The sequence below is a fragment of the Oncorhynchus kisutch genome, linkage group LG1 (genome assembly GCF_002021735.2).
Source record: "Oncorhynchus kisutch isolate 150728-3 linkage group LG1, Okis_V2, whole genome shotgun sequence".
Lineage (NCBI taxonomy): Eukaryota > Metazoa > Chordata > Actinopteri > Salmoniformes > Salmonidae > Oncorhynchus > Oncorhynchus kisutch.
This window is the reverse complement of record NC_034174.2, coordinates 64,945,858-64,965,820: the sequence shown is the minus strand read 5'-3', so window position 1 is coordinate 64,965,820 and position 19,963 is coordinate 64,945,858. Positions and strand designations below refer to the sequence as shown.

At 45.4% G+C, this 19,963-nt stretch overlaps 1 protein-coding gene across 9 annotated transcripts in view; it reads right to left on the bottom strand.

Annotated features, from left to right (window-relative positions):
- LOC109888435 (SEC14-like protein 1) overlaps nt 1-19,963 on the bottom strand; it is a 71,896-nt gene that overhangs the window by 19,359 nt on the left and 32,574 nt on the right. For all 9 annotated transcript variants that reach the window (XM_031829864.1, XM_031829856.1, XM_031829881.1 and 6 more), the window contains one exon: nt 76-225. In XM_031829864.1, coding sequence (XP_031685724.1) covers nt 76-225 — 150 coding nt within the window. The remainder of the gene's footprint in view (nt 1-75; nt 226-19,963) is intronic.

Below are 19,963 nucleotides of genomic sequence, written 5' to 3'. Positions count from 1 at the left end.
AAAATACATTTGATTGATTGACTGACAAGACTCAAGAGAGAAGTTAGCGACAGGTTAGCGACAGGTTAGCCGTACCCGTTTGAGGAGACGAGGGGCGTCCACGTCCAGTTTGCAGCGGCGCTGGACCTGGTGTATGGATCCGTCCTCGCTCTCAGTTTCCTCCAACACCTCGCTGTCCACAAACATGGGAATCAGGTGACACGTGGGGAATCGCCTCTCGTAGGCCTGCGAGAGAGACGGAAAGAGAAAGGGTTATTAGTGTGGGACTCATTTGTTGAAACAACGCAAACTCCTTCACATTCCATGTTAATAAACTTGATTGAATTGAGAGAGCGTGAGATGCATCAGACAAGATAGTCTAGCCATTGTATAGCCAACAATGACATTTAATGGGGCGGCAGGTAGCCTAGTGGTTAGAGCGTTGGACTAGTAACCGGAAGGTTGCAAGTTCAAATCCCCGAGCTGACAAGGTACAAATCTGTCGTTCTGCCCCTGAACAGGCAGTTAACCCACTGTTCATAGGCCGTCATTGAAAATAAGAATTTGTTCTTAACTGACTTGCCTAGTAAAATAAAGGTAAAAAATATATATATAAAAAGAAAAATGGATGGATATTCTAGTTCCCAAAATCTATTTTGTCAGCCGTTTTCATATCTCAAAAAAGTGAGTAAGAGAGAAAGGTGGGCATGAAAGTTTAGGACAGAGAACATAGACAGCGAGAGACAAAACACCCTTCAGGTCTATTAAACTCCCTGACCCGCACTCTGGTTCTATCGTTGACTCGTATCCAATTGTTTCAACAGCTGGCACACATTCCAGCATTACACAACGCATCGTTCATTATCTAGGATGCAAAATAATAGGCCCAGTAATAATAGGCCCATTAATGGCACCCCAGGCACAATATATCAGTAGAATTCTGCTCATAAACACATACCACCTAGGTCGCGACCAAAATGGCACCCTATGGGCCCTGGTCAAAAGTAGTGCATGATGTAGGGAATAGGGTATAATTTCAGACACAGCCCTCGATTTATTGTGCTGCTGAAGGCAGCTGTTACACAATGTAAGGTCCTTGGCACACAATGGGCCTGCATTGGTTTCATTATGGTTTGATTACTGATCCTGGACCTAATTGGCAGGGCTACGTAAGCAGCAAGGGGACATGAGGGGACATGTATCGACAGGTCCCCGATCAGTTTGGAGAGGTGTGGGAGACAAGGTTAATGCTTCAGCCCACCTAAGTGACACTGCGCTCAGTACAGTCAAGAGACTTGTACATTATGACAGCGTCTTTGCTAATTCTAGGCCAAGTCTGTGCCATGTGTTGTAATAAAGGAACTCATTTTGTCTACTTCTTCCTGGCTGCTCTAGACACCATTATTTATTTCATTTTGTGCTGAATGGGCAGATTCTTATCCTGGCCCAGCTGGAGTCTGCAGTCTCGAGAGAGCAAGATAAGAGAGGAAGGAGAGAGAGCGAGAGGAGAGAGGAAGGAGAGAGAGCAAGAGAAGAGAGGAAGGGGAGAGCGGAAGGAGAGAGAGCGAGAGGAGAGCGGAAGGAGAGAGAGCGAGAGAAGAGAGGAAGGAGAGAGAGCGAGAGGAGAGCAGAAGGAGAGAGAGCGAGAGAAGAGAGGAAGGAGAGAGAGCAAGAGAAGAGAGGAAGGGGATAGAGGAAGGAGAGAGAGCGAGAGGAGAGCGGAAGGAGAGAGAGCGAGAGAAGAGAGGAAGGAGAGAGCGAGAGAAGAGAGGAAGGGGAGAGCGAGAGAAGAGAGGAAGGGGAGAGCGGAAGGAGAGAGAGCGAGAGAAGAGAGGAAGGAGAGAGAGCGAAAGGAGAGCAGAAGGAGAGAGAGCGAAAGGAGAGCAGAAGGAGAGAGAGCGAGAGAAGAGGAAGGAGAGAGAGCGAGAGAAGAGAGGAAGGAGAGAGAGCAAGAGAAGAGAGGAAGGGGATAGAGGAAGGAGAGAGAGCGAGAGGAGAGCGGAAGGAGAGAGAGCGAGAGAAGAGAGGAAGGAGAGAGCGAGAGAAGAGAGGAAGGAGAGAGCGAGAGAAGAGAGGAAGGAGAGAGAGCGAGAGAAGAGAGGAAGGGGAGAGAGGAAGGAGAGAGAGCGAGAGGAGAGCGGAAGGAGAGAGAGCGAGAGAAGAGAGGAAGGAGAGAGAGCGAGAGGAGAGCGGAAGGAGAGAGAGCGAGAGGAGAGCGGAAGGAGAGAGAGCGAGAGGAGAGCGGAAGGAGAGAGAGCGAGAGAAGAGAGGAAGGAGAGAGAGCGAGAGAAGAGAGGAAGGAGAGAGAGCGAGAGAAGAGAGGAAGGAGAGAGAGCAAGAGAAGAGAGGAAGGGGAGAGAGGAAGGAGAGAGAGCGAGAGGAGAGCGGAAGGAGAGAGAGCGAGAGAAGAGAGGAAGGAGAGAGAGCGAGAGAAGAGAGGAAGGAGAGAGAGCAAGAGAAGAGGAAGGAGAGAGAGCAAGAGAAGAGAGGAAGGAGAGAGAGGAAGGAGAGAGAGCGAGAGGAGAGAGGAAGGAGAGAGAGCGAGAGGAGAGAGGAAGGAGAGAGAGCGAGAGAAGAGAGGAAGGGGAGAGAGGAAGGAGAGAGAGCGAGAGGAGAGAGAGCGAGAGGAGAGAGGAAGGAGAGAGAGCGAGAAAAAGGAGGGAAGTTTCGTTGGGGCAATGAGAGGCCACCACCGGGCACAAATCCACCACCGGGCACAAATCCACCACTTAGTCAAGATGGCTCAGACTGAAAACATACATGTAAAAGCACTCACTAAAAGCTAAGTAAGAGCGCGAGCGAGAAAGAACAAGCTTTTTTACAAATGTTTTACTCAAGGTTGGCAGGGTTCACAGCTCAATCATCAGTTATTATGGAGCAAGATGTCCCCGTCCTCTAAAAAGGCTTTGGGTTCAGCTCAGGTCCTCTAAAACCAGTGTTTTGAAATCCTTTCACACCCGGGACTCGCAAGCTATGGCTTTTCCTTTTTGGGGCCACAGACTGGAGGTTGAGAAACACCCCTGTAGCCTAGACAACTACCTCATGCCCATACTGTATATAATTATTTATCTATCTTGCTCCTTTGCACCCCAGTATCTCTACTTGCACATTCATCTTCTGCACATCTACCATTCCAGTGTTTAATTGCTATATTGTACTTACTTCGCCACCATGGCCTATTTATTGCCTTAATTCCCTTATCTTACCTCATTTGCACTCACTGTATATAGACTCTTTTTTTCTACTGTTCTTATTGACTATGTTTTGTTTATTCCATCTGTAACTCTGTGTTGTTGTATGTGTTGAACTGCTATGCTTATCTTGGCCAGGTCGCAGTTGCAAATGAGAACTTGTTCTCAACGAGACTACCTGGTTAAATAAAGGTGAAAAAAAGGGCTTTGTCATAACTGTAATAAGGGCTAGAGCTTACCCTGCTAAAATGGGACCGGTATTCAGGTCGGGGTGTGAGGTGACGAGCAAACCAGGCTAACTAGGGGCTTAGGAAATTGGCAATAGCTGCACCCCCCATTCTTTGTAGCTCCAGTCAGCATGGTACCAGACTGCCTAATAACACTGCCAGGGCTGTTGGCTGTGTCCCAAATGGCAACATATTCCCTAAAGTGCTAAGGTAGTGCACTATATAGGCAATAGGGTGCTATTTGGGTTGCAACCATTGAGCTGTGTCCACTATCATCATGCTGAGTTCTGTCTCTCTCTCTGGTCTAGAACAGAGGCTCTCGGAGGTGTACAGTCAGCACTATGGCAGGAGTAAACACGGTGTTTGGTGTTCGCCCATCAAAACAGGCTACTGCATCAACATCAACAAATGCTCTCAACACCCCTAAACATCACATGAAGCGGTAGGCCAAATACAACAATTCCTCACACCCAACAACATACCTCAACACAAAACAGACACACACATACATATATATATACATACACACACATATATATACATATACACATACATACATATACATACATACATATACATCAAATTTCAAATTTATTTATATAGCCCTTCGTACATCAGCTGATATCTCAAAGTGCTGTACAGAAACCCAGCCTAAAACCCCAAACAGCAAGCAATGCAGGTGTAGAAGCACGGTGGCTAGGAAAAACTCCCTAGAAAGGCCAAAACCTAGGAAGAAACCTAGAGAGGAACCAGGCTATGTGGGGTGGCCAGTCCTCTTCTGGCTGTGCCGGGTGGAGATTATAACAGAACATGGCCAAGATGTTCAAATGTTCATAAATGACCAGCATGGTCGTATAATAATAAGGCAGAACAGTTGAAACTGGAGCAGCAGCACGGTCAGATGGACTGGGGACAGCAAGGAGTCATCATGTCAGGTAGTCCTGGGGCATGGTCCTAGGGCTCAGGTCCTCCGAGAGAGAGGAGGAGAGAATTAGAGAATGCACACTTAGATTCACACAGGACACCGAATAGGACAGGAGAAGTACTCCAGATATAACAAACTGACCCTAGCCCCCCGACACATAAACTACTGCAGCATAAATACTGGAGGCTGAGACACACACACACACACACACACACACATACATACATACATACATACATACATACATACATACACACTGCTCAAAGAAATAAAGGGAACACTAAAATAACACATCCTAGATCTGAATGAATGAAATATTCTTATTAAATACTTTTTTCTTTACATTGTTGAATGTGCTGACAACAAAATCACAAAAATTATCAATGGAAATCAAATGTATCAACCCATGGAGGTCTGGATTTGGAGTCACACTCAAAATTAAAGTGGAAAACCACACTACAGGCTGATCCAACTTTGATGTAATGTCCTTAAAACAAGTCAAAATGAGGCTCAGTAGTGTGTGTGGCCTCCACGTGCCTGTATGACCTCCCTACAACGCCTGGGCATGCTCCTGGTGAGGTGGCGGATGGTCTTCTGAGGGATCTCCTCCCAGACCTGGACTAAAGCATCCGCCAACTCCTGGACAGTCTGTGGTGCAACAGGGCGTTGGTGGATGGAGCGAGACATGATGTCCCAGATGTGCTCAATTGGATTCAGGTCCAATTTGCCAATCTTGGTGTTCTCTGGCAAATGCCAAACGTCCTGCACGGTGTTGGGCTGTAAGCACAACCCCCACCTGTGGACGTCGGGCCCTCATACCACCCTCATCTCTGTTTCTGACCGTTTGAGCAGACACAAGCACATTTGTGGCCTGCTGGAGGTCATTTTGCAGGGCTCTGGCAGTGCTCCTCCTTGCACAAAGGCGGAGGTAGCGATCCTGCTGCTGGGTTGTTGCCCTCCTACGGCCTCCTCCACATCTCCTGATGTACTGGCCTGTCTCCTGGTAGCGCCTCCATGCTCTGGACACTACGCTCTTGCCACAGCTCGCATTGATGTGCCATCCTGGATGAGCTGCACTACCTGAGCCACTTGTGTGGGTTGTAGACTCCGTCTCATGCTACCACTAGAGTGAAAGCACCGCCAGCATTCAAAAGTGACCAAAACATCAGCCAGGAATCATAGGAACTGAGAAGTGGTCTGTGGTCACCACCTGCAGAACCACTCCTTTATTGGGGGTGTCTTGCTAATTGCCTATCATTTCCACCTGTTGTCTATTCCATTTGCACAACAGCATGTGAAATTTATTGTCAATCAGTGTTGCTTCCTAAGTGGACAGTTTGATTTCACAGAAGTGTGATTGACTTGGAGTTACATTGTGTTGTTTAAGTGTGTATATAGAGCAGTGTATATTAAAAAAACTCAACAGCCAACATGTTCAATCCCAATTTACACCTCAGACTGCATAAACAAAATACCTTTGAATTCAATCACTTTTTGACAGTACCCTTTTTGATTTGAATGAAACATTCCATAAATATTTTTCCATTGTAGAAGTGGTCAGAAAGTGAGTTGTTGGACCTGAACGCCAAAATATTCATGAGATAAATGTGATCAAAGTTGACATTTTGCGTACCCCATCCGTGTCTTCATCACTGGAAAATAAACAGTTGAGTGATAATTTAAAAGCTTACAAAACAGGGTTGTAAAACTTAGAATTTCTAGAGAATTGTAAAAAAAAAAAAAAATGAATTTGTTATTTTTAACCTTTAACGTCAATTACACATTCGCATAGCTTAGACCCTATTTTGCATCAGGTTGTGATGAGACAACATGCTCTTGAATACAGGGTGGGTGTTATGTTTTGGCTGACAAATGTACAAACATGGGAATAACAGACATTTCTACTTTCAAATGGGAACACAAAGATGGTTGGAGGTCCACACATCAGAGAATGGGAATATCTGTTTTAAATTACACTGTCCATCCTCCATAGGAAACCTATTGAAATCCTAAAAATATAAATAGAATAGACATGACCATTTAAGTTGACATTCAGTGGGTGGAAGCTAAATTGCAGTGGTCTGAAGGGATAGGTATTTTCTATGGATTGAAATTACACCTGCCCCTGTATTCAAGAGCATGTTTTGGCTCAACCGATGGCAGGCACAACACTACCTGAACACTACCTCTCTGTCGGGGGCGACCTGAGTGCATTATGGACACTTTGAAATTTCACGATGGATACTGATTGTTGTGTGCTTCTACACCTGCATTGCTTGCTGTTTGGGGTTTTAGGCTGGGTTTCTGTACAGCACTTTGAGATATCAGCTGATGTACGAAGGGCTATATAAATAAATTTGATTTGATTTGATTTGAACACAAAAACCTCAGACGATATGAAAAATTGTCTAAGCTACAAAATATGCAACATTTGAGATGAAACAAATTCGGAGTTTAAAAAGGTTTAACATTTTAGAATTTATGAAAAACTTTTTTTCCCATGAAATAATAAAATTGTTTGACAACACTAAGCTTTTAAATGATAAACTCAACTGTTTCTCTTTTCCATTGATGTTTCATGGTATGGTAAAGTATGAAAAATGTGTCAACTTTGAGAACCTTCATTTCTGAATGTTTTGGCATTAAGGTACAAAAAGGCATTTTATGACCACTTATTCCATGGGCAAACACGTATGGCAAGTTTAGTTTTAATTAAAAAGGTACGTAGTTAAAAAGTGATTGAATTCTAAAATGGATTTACTCTCATGTCCAACATGTTGTTTCAGACCAAAAACAACACACTAGGCTATAGGCTACAGGTAACTGCCAAAATAAAGGAAACACCAACATAAAGTGTCTTAATAGGGTGTTGGGCCGCCACGAGTCAGAACAGCTTCAATGCACCGTGGCATAGATTTGACAAGTGTCTGGAACTCTGTTGGAAGGATTTGTCACCATTCTTCCATGAGAAATTCCAGAATTTGGTGTTCTGTTGATGGTGGTGGATAAACGCAGTCTCAGACGTCACTCCAGAAACTCCCATACGTGTTCAAGTGGGTTGAGTTCTGGTGACTTGAGAGGGCCATGACAAAATGGTTAACATCGTTTTCATGCTCATCAAACTCATAGCTCTGGTTGCCAAAGTAATGGCCTTGCCAGCATTTTAATACAAGGCCTTAAGCATGGTGGGATGTTAATTGCTTAATTAACTTAGGAACCACACCTGTGTGGAACCAACTACTTTCAATATAGGCCTACTTTGTATACCTCATTTACTCAAGTGTGATTGATTTTGGAGGTTAGATGTACTTAAAGAGTCAACATACACCCAATGCTAAACAAAGGTCACATGACAAGGGAAAACAAACCCCACAATGAATAGGAAAGCAAAACAGGAAATGTAAAGGCCATGATAGTGACTATTTTTAACAGAGAAACGCAACACTACTCAGGCCAGTACTCAGTGTTCTGACTGAGAGGGGGGGGGGGGGGGGGGGGGGAGCGCTGACTCCAGATCAGTGTGGGGAAAACAATGATGGTAACTAGAAATCACATAACCCGCCAAGTGCCTTCTAAACACGGTGCAGTGTGTAATATGTAGCGGCTGTTAGTGGTAGCCCAAAGACAATGTACTAGCTTGTTGAGGGTGTTGCTTGATGCTAGAGATTCCCGTCAAATCGATCCGGGATGCTTCTTCCAAACAGGAAATGACCTACTTATTACATATTTTCAAAAGGCCTGAGTCACATCACTGAAACTCAAATACCACATTTGCAAGCATGACTCATTGCTCGGTCACAGCTGAGCACATCTTCAAACATCAGAAACTCACAAGGGAGACTGGGTCAATATTTAGGCCTTAGGCCGTCTAATATTGATACAAAGCATCATGGTCTTTTTAAAGTCAATTCAAGATAAGGGTGTCGGTAAAAGTCACGGGAGAAGTATGTCACGCTCGACGTTGACAAGAGGAAGACGAGGACATGTTCCAATACTCTGACATGGTCTCATTTCTTGTTTCATTTCCATCATTAATGCTGATCGGTGGAATGGCAGGATGGTTTTCCCCAACATGTTGCTTTAACTTCTGATATCAGAGGTTGTGTACTGTGACGGAAAGGAAGGAAGGGGGAAATATTTAAGAATATTCAAAAGATGAAAAGGTAATTGGGACAAAGGCCTAGGCAGTCACGCGAGCCACCGCCCCATTGTCACATGACTCTAACAGAGCTACAGTCAGTCAAATGCAGCAGTTAATCCAAACAGACCCAACCGGCAGAGCTCCACCACAGCACTGCAAATTTGGATTCGATTGCCTCCAGCTCAACTCTTCCCCGAAGCAGATTAGGCTAGCTATCAAACAAAACGTAAAGAGACATTTGACTAAAATTGGCTATATCAGGTTTCCAAATAAGCACGAAAGCATGCGTGTGTGTTTGTGTGTGTCAGCTCAGGTCTCCATAGCTACAGGATACACTAAGAGGATAGGCAGGCCAAGTGTGTGAGTAACATTCCCAGGAATTTAGCTGGGACGTTTATAGGATCACTTTCCAGACATGCATGGGGAAATGTCAAAACAATACACACTACCTAATCCTTTCCAGGAAATAGAAAACAGGCCTTCTTCCTTTAGGAAAGGATAGTAAGACTGAGGGTGAAAGACTGGAAGAGGAACTATTTCTTAGTGTTTTCAGGAAGGGGAACGGAGCACACTTTGGAATGGAAAGCAAGGAAGTGAAAACAGTGGGAATAAATGAGTTGGGTGGAAAAGGAACCGAAGGATATTATCACGACTATTTCCAGACTAGAGGGGACTAGAAGGTGTGTGAAAGAGACTGGTCTTTAGAAAGGGAAGGACACTGGCCAAGGTCAGGCTGCTGGAGCTGACGTGTGGGCGGGTGACTGCCTTAGTGTTGCCGATGACGTTCGTCAGTAGCAGTGATAATGTTTGAGTGTGTGCGTGTGTAAATGTGTGTGTTGGGAAGGGAAATTGACGTGCCCTGCGATGGTCAATGACCACTGAACCGCAGTGTGTTTATGAGACCTGTTCTGCTATTTATGCCTACTGTATGTGTGAAAGAGGTTGGGTAGGGTAGAGACTCATGTAGCTTGGGGCGGAGCAGCCTGTATGCACGGCACACACACAATCATCCTCACATCACAACAATTACATCAGCTCTAATTAAGCTAAGATTTGCTCTGGGATCAGTTATTCACCCTACTTGGCAATCAGCAGAGGTCAAGCCCGACACTGAGAACTGACTCTAGATCAGATGACAGGATCTGATTAAGAAAAATGGACAATGCAGACAGGCCCAACAACAAACTGAGATCACAAATACCTAGTCCTACACTCTCCCTAACACACACACACACACCCAGAGGGAATATTGATGTAATTGCACAGTGCTGACGTAGCCTAATGGTTAAATCAATAGTAATGGGGGGACCCATGGCTTATATCAAAACACTGTTTATAGTGACAATACTAGTGCTGGGGTTACACAACGCAACTTTCACACAGTTGCAAGGGACATCATCTCAAACGCAATTGAAATTGCCTGGGACTCCAGTGGACTTCCTAGATGGGTGTGAGTGTCGTCTCCGGACTGTATCAGCATTGTTGTGTAAAAACAGAGCCAAGAGCCAACAGGACGTCAGTTCCTATATTTATAACAGCCGTTCAACGGCGACAAGCAGGACATTTTGGTGAGGGGCCGCTTTTGATGAGGGCTTGGTTGCCACGCAACATCAAAACAAAAGCAAAAAAACAAGGCATTTAGATGTCTGTGATATGGCCGGAATGTTTTTTTCTTTGGTTTTTAATGGTTGACAAAACAATGATCTTGTTCGAAAAGACAGATGTTTACCTTAGAATGAAGCTATTTGTACAAAAGAGATTGAAGTATTTGGAGTGTTCGGTTATGTACGAAGCTCTTTGGTCCAACATAGACTTTCAGATGAAATCTTTCAGATGACATTTCATAGTAATATTTGAAATGAGAACAATCCCCTTTTTTACATTCCCTATATCCATTATTCTATTTCTCTTCTCTTTTTCCAGCACAAAGTGGATTTAATTCAGGGCAGCCCCCCCCCCCACGTGCACACACAGTAAACAGAGAAACAAAAGGAGCATTATTGTGATTGCCTTCAGCACTATTCTGGAAAGTACTGTACAGTCAATGCCAGTGCTGGTAGTCAGGGGAATGCAGTGTTGCTGACTATGATGGCAGTGATCAATGGATGCTTTGAGTGTGTCTGAATTGGTACCCTATTCCCTATATAGTGCACTACTTTTGACCAGGGCCCCTATTGAACATGGCCCAGGGTTCCTGGTGGTTCAATATGTTGAATATGTTGTGCCACATGCGGGCTGTAGCCAGGTGAACGGTACAGGGTGGCTGTTGATTAGACTGACTGGGTCGTGTCTACTGACCTAGCTGGCAGAGAGGATGGTGTGTGACGTGTGTTGGTCAAATAACCACTTGACCCCAGAGTATATGTGACGCCTGTGGCTGGGTTCTCTGCAGTGGCTGGGTCCTGTGCTGTTGCTATGTAGTCCAACTGGCAATATTTTTGGCACCTCTCCCACTGGCATTAAGCTGAAATATGAAGCATAATTCCACATCTATTCAAGAGATCACACACACACACACACCTGCTTACACAACTTGATTACAAGACTGCATCCATCCTAAAAGGGTCAGGGCAGGCGTTCAGGTGTGCTGCACTCTGCACCAAATGTAATGTGAGGGAAAAAAATTCCTCATGGTTTCTATTTTCAGAGTTTAGCCAGAAAAGCAGGTCACAGTGGAGTGAGTGAGTGTGTGAGTGTGTGAGTGAGTGAGTGAGTGAGAGAGAGAGTGAGAGACAGCTGTGTTCCAGACTGTTCTGAACGGTCGAAATGCTAAGAAAATATTGTGGTTTTATGCAAGTCCAGACTTGGTAAGTTCCACAAAAATAGGGATATAAAAAAACTTGTCTTAATACTCCTGAGTGACTCCCTTTCCTTGTCTCCTTTCCTCTGTGAGTACTGAAAGGGGCTGGATAGATTTCCTAAATGTTCAACCATTACATCCTTGAAAGATTAGGGGTCAAGGAAAGGAGATGAGGAAGGAAGCCATTACAAGCTACTGAGACACAGCCTAGGGGCTTTAAGGATCCCTTAGAGTATTCCTAGTATATTTCTATGGTTCGTCCTTTCTGTAGGCAGTGTAGAATAGCCTAAATTCCCTTTAAATTGCAAACTCCTGCCAGGTGTCACAGCCTCCATTTAAGTCTTTTCACTGCTCATCAAAACCGGTTTCCTTATCCTGCCCAGTCCCTCACCTCTCCTGTTTAATAGGATGATAGCTATTGACTGAGTGTGGCCTGGAGTAGGTGGAACCGCGCCGTTGGGAGTCCTTGGGTAAAACACCGAGGCCTGTCACTCCTGCTCAATACAGAGCATAGGCTAACAGGTTATACAGCTTTAAAGTGGGGCATATCAGGATGCAATGGCTTCCCTGTTATACACAGAGTACAAATCATGAGGAACACCAATATCCACTTCAAATCAGTGTAGATGAAGGGGAGGACACATGTAAAAGAAAGGTTTTTAAGCCTTAAGACAATTGAGACATGGATTGTGTATGCGCCATTCTGAGAGTGAATGAGTAAGACAAAAGATTGAAGTGCCTTTGAACATGGTATGGTAGTAGTTGCCAGGTGCAAAGGTTTGAGTGTGTCAAGAACTGCCACGCTGCTGGGTTTTTCACACTCAACAGTTTCCTGTGTGCATCAAGAATGGTCCACCACCCACTTGACACAACTGTGGGAAGCATTGGAGTCAACATGGGCCAGCATCCCTGTGGAACGCTTCGACACCTTGCCCTGCCGAATTGAGGCTGTTCTGAGGGCAAAAGGGAGTGCAAATAAATATTAGGAAGGTGTTCCTAATGTTTTGTACATCATGTATGGGCTATTTTATTGTTCATATCCTGATTGTTTCCACACTTAATCTCAACGCTAAGTAGCTACAGAGTTTAACTGGAGTATTCAGTTTGGTGCACAGTACAGTACACTATTAGAACTATTTGAATAGCTACATAGCTAGCCTAAGCTCTGTATAGGGCAGCTACTAAGTACCCACCACCACCCACTCTACAGCTCTCATCAACACAGAGGGTAATGTCAGGGCAGGATTCTTAGCTCTGCCAAGGACGGTATAGTGGGCATGAGCCCCCTTTCTGTGTGTGAGAGAGAGAGAGGACTGAGGAGAGCTGAGGAAGCCCATCTGTCAGCTGTAAAAAACACTCTTGCCATCAAAACAGGAAATGCTGAGCTAAAAGTAGACACTCACTGTGCCACGGCCAGACAGGCATTTAGAGAGGCCACTGCCACCGTGACACACACAAAGCTGTTGGTGTTGCCCAGTAATGCTACACATGGTTCTACTTCTGCAACATAAAGTAGTCCTGATATTTAACCAACTGAGTTAGGCTACTTTAAAAGGTGTCAAATGTAGATCCAAGTACAGAATGAGGCGGTCACAGGGCAGAACGGGGCGGTCACAGGGCGGAACGGGGCAGTCACAGGGCGGAACGGGGCAGTCACAGGGCGGAACGGGGCAGTCACAGGGCGGAACGGGGCAGTCACAGGGCGGAACGGGGCAGTCACAGGGCGGAACGGGGCAGTCACAGGGCGGAACGGGGCAGTCACAGGGCGGAACGGGGCAGTCACAGGGCGGAACGGGGCAGTCACAGGGCGGAACGGGGCAGTCACAGGGCGGAACGGGGCAGTCACAGGGCGGAACGGGGCAGTCACAGGGCGGAACGGGGCAGTCACAGGGCGGAACGGGGCAGTCACAGGGCGGAACGGGGCAGTCACAGGGCGGAACGGGGCAGTCACAGGGCGGAACGGGGCAGTCACAGGGCGGAACGGGGCAGTCACAGGGCGGAACGGGGCAGTCACAGGGCGGAACGGGGCAGTCACAGGGCGGAACGGGGCAGTCACAGGGCGGAACGGGGCAGTCACAGGGCGGAACGGGGCAGTCACAGGGCGGAACGGGGCAGTCACAGGGCGGAACGGGCAGTCACAGGGCGGAACGGGGCAGTCACAGGGCGGAACGGGGCAGTCACAGGGCGGAACGGGGCAGTCACAGGGCGGAACGGGGCAGTCACAGGGCGGAACGGGGCAGTCACAGGGCGGAACGGGGCAGTCACAGGGCGGAACGGGGCAGTCACAGGGCGGAACGGGGCAGTCACAGGGCGGAACGGGGCAGTCACAGGGCGGAACGGGGCAGTCACAGGGCGGAACGGGGCAGTCACAGGGCGGAACGGGGCAGTCACAGGGCGGAACGGGGCAGTCACAGGGCGGAACGGGGCAGTCACAGGGCGGAACGGGGCAGTCACAGGGCGGAACGGGGCAGTCACAGGGCGGAACGGGGCAGTCACAGGGCGGAACGGGGCAGTCACAGGGCTGATTTCAAGTTTTCATAACAAATCGAAAATCGGTATTTTTGGACACCGATTTGGCCAATTGTTATTTTATTTTTACTTTTTATTTAACCTTTATTTATCTCGGCAAGTCAGTTAAGAACACATTCTTAATTTCAACGACGGCCTACGAACGGTGGGTTAACTGCCTTGTTCAGGGGCAGAACGACAGATTTTTACCTTGTCAGCTCGAGGATTCAATCTTGCAACCTTACAGTTAACTAGTCCAACGCTCTAACCACCTGATTACATTGCACTCCACAAGGAGACTGCCTGTTACGCGAATGCAGTAGGAAGCCAAGGTAAGTTGCTAGCTAGCATTACATTTATCTTATAAAAACAATCAATCATAAATCACTAGTTAACTACACATGGTTGATGATATTACTAGTTTATCTAGCGTGTCCTGCATTGCATTTAATCGATGCGGTGCGTATTCTCAAAAAAGGACTGTCGTTGCTCCAACGTGTCCCTAACCATAAACATCAATGCCTTTCTTAAAATCAATACACAGGTAAAAAAAAATTTAACCTGCATGCATTTAGTTAATATTGCCTGCTAACATGACTCTTTACGAACTGTGTGAAGACTATTTCTTCCTAACAAAGACAGCCAACTTCGCCAAACAGGGATGACTTAACAAAAGCGCATTTGCCAAAAAAGCACAATCGTTGCACGACTGTACCGAACCATAAACATCAATGCCTTTCATAAAATCAATACACAGAAGTATATATTTTCAAACCTTCATATTTAGTTATCCAGGTTACCAGGCAATATTAACCAGGTGAAATTGTGTCATTTCTCTTGCGTTCATTGCACAGAGTCAGGGTATATGCAACAGTTTGGGCCGCCGAATTTGCCAGAATTTGACGTAATTATGACATAACATTGAAGGTTGTGCAATATAACAGGAATATTTAGACTCATGGATACCACCCGTTAGATAAAGAAAGAAATAAAGAAAGAAAAGAAACGTCTTGTTTTCGAGATGATAGTTTCCGGATTTGACCATATTAATGACCTACGGCTCGAATTTCTGTATGTTATAACTAAGTCTATGATTTGATAGAGCAGTCTGACTGAGCGCTGGTAGGCACCAGCAGGCTCGTAAGCATTCATTCAAACAGCACTTTCATGCGTTTGCCAGCAGCTCTTCACTGTGCTTCAAGCATGGACCTGTTTATGACTTCAAGACTATCAAATCCCGAGATTAGGCTGATGTAACCGATGTGAAATGGCTAGCTAGTTAGCGGGTTGCGCGCTAATAGTGTTTCAAACGTCACTCGCTCTGAGACTTGGAGTAGTTGTTCCCCTTGCTCTGCAAGGGCCGCGGCTTTTGTGGAGCGATGGGTAACGCTGCTTTGAGGGTGGCTGTTGTCAATGTGTTCCTGGTTCGAACCCAGATAGGGGCGAGGAGAGGGAGGGCAGCTATACTGTTACACTGGCAATACTAAAGTGCCAATAAGAACATCCAATAGTCAAAGGTACAGTGGGGCAAAAAAGTATTTAGTCAGCCACCAATTGTGCAAGTTCTCCCACTTAAAAAGATGAGGCCTGTAATTTATCATCATAGGTACACTTCAACTATGACAGACAAAATGAGAAGAAAAAAAAATCTGAAAATCACATTGTGGAACTTAATTTATTTGCAAATGATGGTGGAAAATAAGTATTTGGTCAATAACAAAAGTTACTCAATACTTTGTTAAAAAGTTTCTCAAACGTTTTCTGTAAGTCTTCACAAGGTTTTCACACACTGTTGCTGGTATTTTGGCCCATTCCTCCATGCAGATCTCCTCTAGAGCAGTGATGTTTTGGGGCTGTTGCTGGGCAACACGGACTTCCAACTCCCTCTAAAGATTTTCTATGGGGTTGAGATCTGAAGACTGGCTAGGCCACTCCAGGACCTTGGAATGCTTCTTACGAAGCCACTCCTTCGTTGCCCGGGCGGTGTGTTTGGGATCATTGTCATGCTGAAAGACCCAGCCACGTTTCATCTTCAATGCCCTTGCTGATGGAAGGAGGTTTTTACTCAAAATCTCACGATACATGGCCCCATTCATTCTTTCCTTTACACGGATCAGTCATCCTGGTCCCTTTGCAGAAAAACAGCCCCAAAGCATGATGTTTCCACCCCCATGCTTCACAGTAGGTATGGTGTACTTTGGATGAAACTCAGCATTCTTTGTCCTCCAAACACGACGAGTTGAATTTTTACCAAAAAGTTATATTTTGGTTTCATCTGACCATATGCCATTCTCTCAATCTTCTTCTGGAACATCCAAATGCTCTCTAGCAAACTTCAGACGGGCCTGGACATGTACTGGCTTAAGCAGGGGGACACGTCTGGCACTGCAGGATTTGAGTCCCTGGCGGCGTAGTGTGTTACTGATGGTAGGCTTTGTTACTTTGGTCCCAGCTCTCTGCAGGTCATTCACTAGGTCCCCCCGTGTGGTTCTGACATTTTTTGCTCACCGTTCTTGTGATCATTTTGACCCCACGGGGTGAGATCTTGCGTGGAGCCCCAGATCGAGGGAGATTATCAGTGGTCTTGTATGTCTTCCATTTCCTAATAATTGCTCCCACAGTTGATTTCTTCAAACCAAGCTGGTTACCTATTGCAGAGTCAGTCTTCCCAGCCCGGTGCAGGTCTACAATTTTGTTTCTGCTGTCCTTTGACAGCTCTTTGGTCTTGGCCATAGTGGAGTTTGGAGTGTGACTGGTTGAGGTTGTGGACAGGTGTCTTTTATACTGATAACAAGTTCAAACAGGTGCCATTAATACAGGTAACGAGTGGAGGACAGAGGAGCCTCTTAAAGAAGAAGTTACAGGTCTGTGAGAGCCAGAAATCTTGCATTGTTTGTAGGTGACCAAATACTTATTTTCCACCATAATTTGCAAATAAATTCATTAAAAATCCTACAAAGTGATTTTCTGGATTTGTTTCTCATTTTGTCTGTCATATTTGAAGTGTACCTATTATGAAAATTACAGGCCTCATCTTTTTAAGTGGGAGAACTTGCACAATTGGTGGCTGACTAAATACTTTTTTGCCCCACTGTATATGAAATACACATTTTATAGAGAGAAATAGTCCTATAATTCCTATAATAACTACAACCTAAAACTTCTTACCTGGGAATATTGAAGACTCATGTTAAAAGGAAACACCAGCTTTCATATGTTCTCATGTTCTGAGCTTTCTTACATGGCACATATTGCACTTTTACTTTCTTCTCCAACACTTTATTTTTGCATTATTTAAACCAAATTGAACATGTTTCATTATTTGAGGCAAATTTTATTGATGTATTATATTAAGTTAAAATAAGTGTTCATTCAGTATTGTTGTAATTGTCATTATCACACACAAAAAAAGCCGATTAATCAGCATCGGCCTTTTTTGGTCCTCCAATAATCAGTATCGGTGTTGAAAAATCATAATCGGTCGACCTCTAATTCAGACCTAGACTTTTTCTACATTTTATTCTTATTTTTTTTTTTAAATCCTCAGCAATCTACACACAACATATACACGCAAATGTATAAAAAATAAAAATAAAAATTGAAATACCTTATTTGCACAAGTATTCAGTCCATTTGCTATGAGACTTGAAATTGAGCTCAGGTGCATTCTGTTTTCATTGATCATCCTTTAAATGTTTCTACAACTTGATAGGACATGATTTGGAAAGGCACACACCTGTCTATATAAATAAGGTCCCACAGTTGAAAGTACATGTCAAAGCAAAAAACAAGCCATGAGGTGGAAGGAATTGTCTGTCGAGCTCCGAGACAGGATTGTGTTGAAGCACAGATCTGGGGAAGGGTACCAAAAATGTCTGCAGCATTGAAGGTCCCCAAGAACACAGTGGCCTTTATCTTTCTTAAATGGAAGAAGTTTGGAACCACCAAGAAACTTCTTAGAGTTGGCCCACCCTGCCAAACTGAGAAATCGGGGGAGAAGGGCCTTGGTCAGGGAGGTGACCAAGAACCCGATGGTCACTGACAGAGCTCCAGAGTTCCTCTGTGGAGATGGGAGAACCTTCTAGAAGGACAACCATCTCTGCAGCACTCCACCAATCAGGCATTTATGGTAGAGTGGCCAGACAGAAGCCACTCCTCAGTAAAAGGCACATGACAGCCCGCTTGGAGTTTGCCAAAAGGCACCTAAAGACTCAGACCAATCGGAAACAATCTTCTCTGGTCTGATGAAACCAAGATTGAACTCTTTGGCCTGAGTGCCAAGCGTCACACCTGGAAGAAACCTGGCACCATCCCTACAGTGAAGCATGGTGGTGGCAGCATCATGCTGTGGGGGTGTTTTTCAGCGGCAGGGACTGGTAGACTAGTCAGGATCGAGGGAAAGCTGAACAGAGCAAAGTACAGAGAGATCATTGATGAAGAGTGCTCTGGAGCACTCAGGACCTCAGGCTGGGGCAAAGGTTCACCTTCTAACAGGACAACGACCCTAAGCACACAGCCAAGACAGCGTAGGAGTGGCTTCGGGACAAGTCTCTGAATATCCTTGAGTGGCCCAGCCAGAGCCTTGAACCCAATTGAGCATCTCTGGAGATACCTGAAATTAGATGTGCAGCAACACTCCCCATCCAACCTGACAGAGCTTGGGAGAATCTCCCCAAATACAGGTGTGCCAAGCTTGTAGCAACATACACAGGACTTGGGCGGCAGGTAGCCTAGTGGTTAGAGCATTGGACTAGTAACCGAAAGGTTGCAAGATCGAATCCCCGAGCTGACAAGGCTCTATAACATCTTCCCATCCCCGATGACTAGTTATAGAAAACAACTTGGCACTTTTGCTGACAGCCTTTGGAAACTGGTCCTCTTTTCATAATTTCTTCCCATCCTCACTGGCTGTGGAGCAACTCCATTGACTGTATTAGTGAATGGTGCAGAGGCTGCATTGAGCGTGTCATCGCTTCCTGGAAATAAAGGCTGCTGTGTCAGGAGGCTATGGGTCGTGAAGCATGGGACAACGAGGAAGACCGGGGGAGCAGGGCGCAGGTGATTTGTGGTGTACTGCGTCAGAGGGAAATAACGGCACAGAAGGAGAGTGTGTGTTATTGTGTTTGTGTAAGTGAAGACGCAGGATGGGGGAAGGACTCACACACTGTACATATAGCCTAGCCTACATACTGGTATACAATACATATGTACACACATACACAAACATTACACTGTATGGGAATATGTAGGTTAATCATATTCCTATTAACGTCACACTGGCTCCCTACGTCTGTAGTGAGTCACATTGACTGCAGCTTGGCTCTACGTAGACTGCACCATACAGGTGCAGCAGAATACGCTAACGGTCAATTGTGTGACATGTGTGTGTGTGTGTGTGTGTGTGTGTGCTACTGCTGGTAGAGCGAGGCGTTGGAGTGGGGGAGGGTTGTCGTCGATAAGTCGTCGCAGCATCTCGACCTTGCAATGGGGAGTCCTGTGATAAGTGAAACAGATCAGGATAATTCTCACTGTCCCAGAGTCAGTTGATAGAAACTCTGATTAATACAGCTTACTCGCACATAGCAGGCCCAGAGTCAGTCTCATCAATGCTGCCTCACAGAGCAGAGCGCTTCTCTAGGGGCTACAACCAGTCTCTGGCAGACGCAGAACTGTATCCGACGAAGTGAATTACAGTCTGCAGGCGGATGCTGCTTGCTGACAGACTCATTCACAAAGTGTGTGGAGGAACAATTCCGAACCAAAATATAGTCATGACGCCAGCCACAGGGGAGAATGCAACTCTCTGCATAATGCATAAATACCTCGCATCACAGAGAATGGAAATAATACTGTAGGCAATATGTAATGAGTTCATGTTTCTAAAACCTCAATTAAAAAGACCTCTAGCCTAACCCGAAAGAATGGGAAAATGGCTCCGTCTTGTATAAAATTCTCATTAGCGCAGTAAGTGCACTTGAATTCCCATTAGCTCACATGGTCAACATAGGAATGAAACAGCTGTACTTAGCCTACTACTGTTGAAATCCTAATGACAAAAGCCTGAAAGGTGACACGCTGGACAGGATGGATTGAGATAATAAATGGACAATCCCCAGGCTTAGGGGCCTATAGGAGATGGTAAAGAGATTATAATAACAATACAGCTAGAGACAGAGATGAAGAGAGAAACTA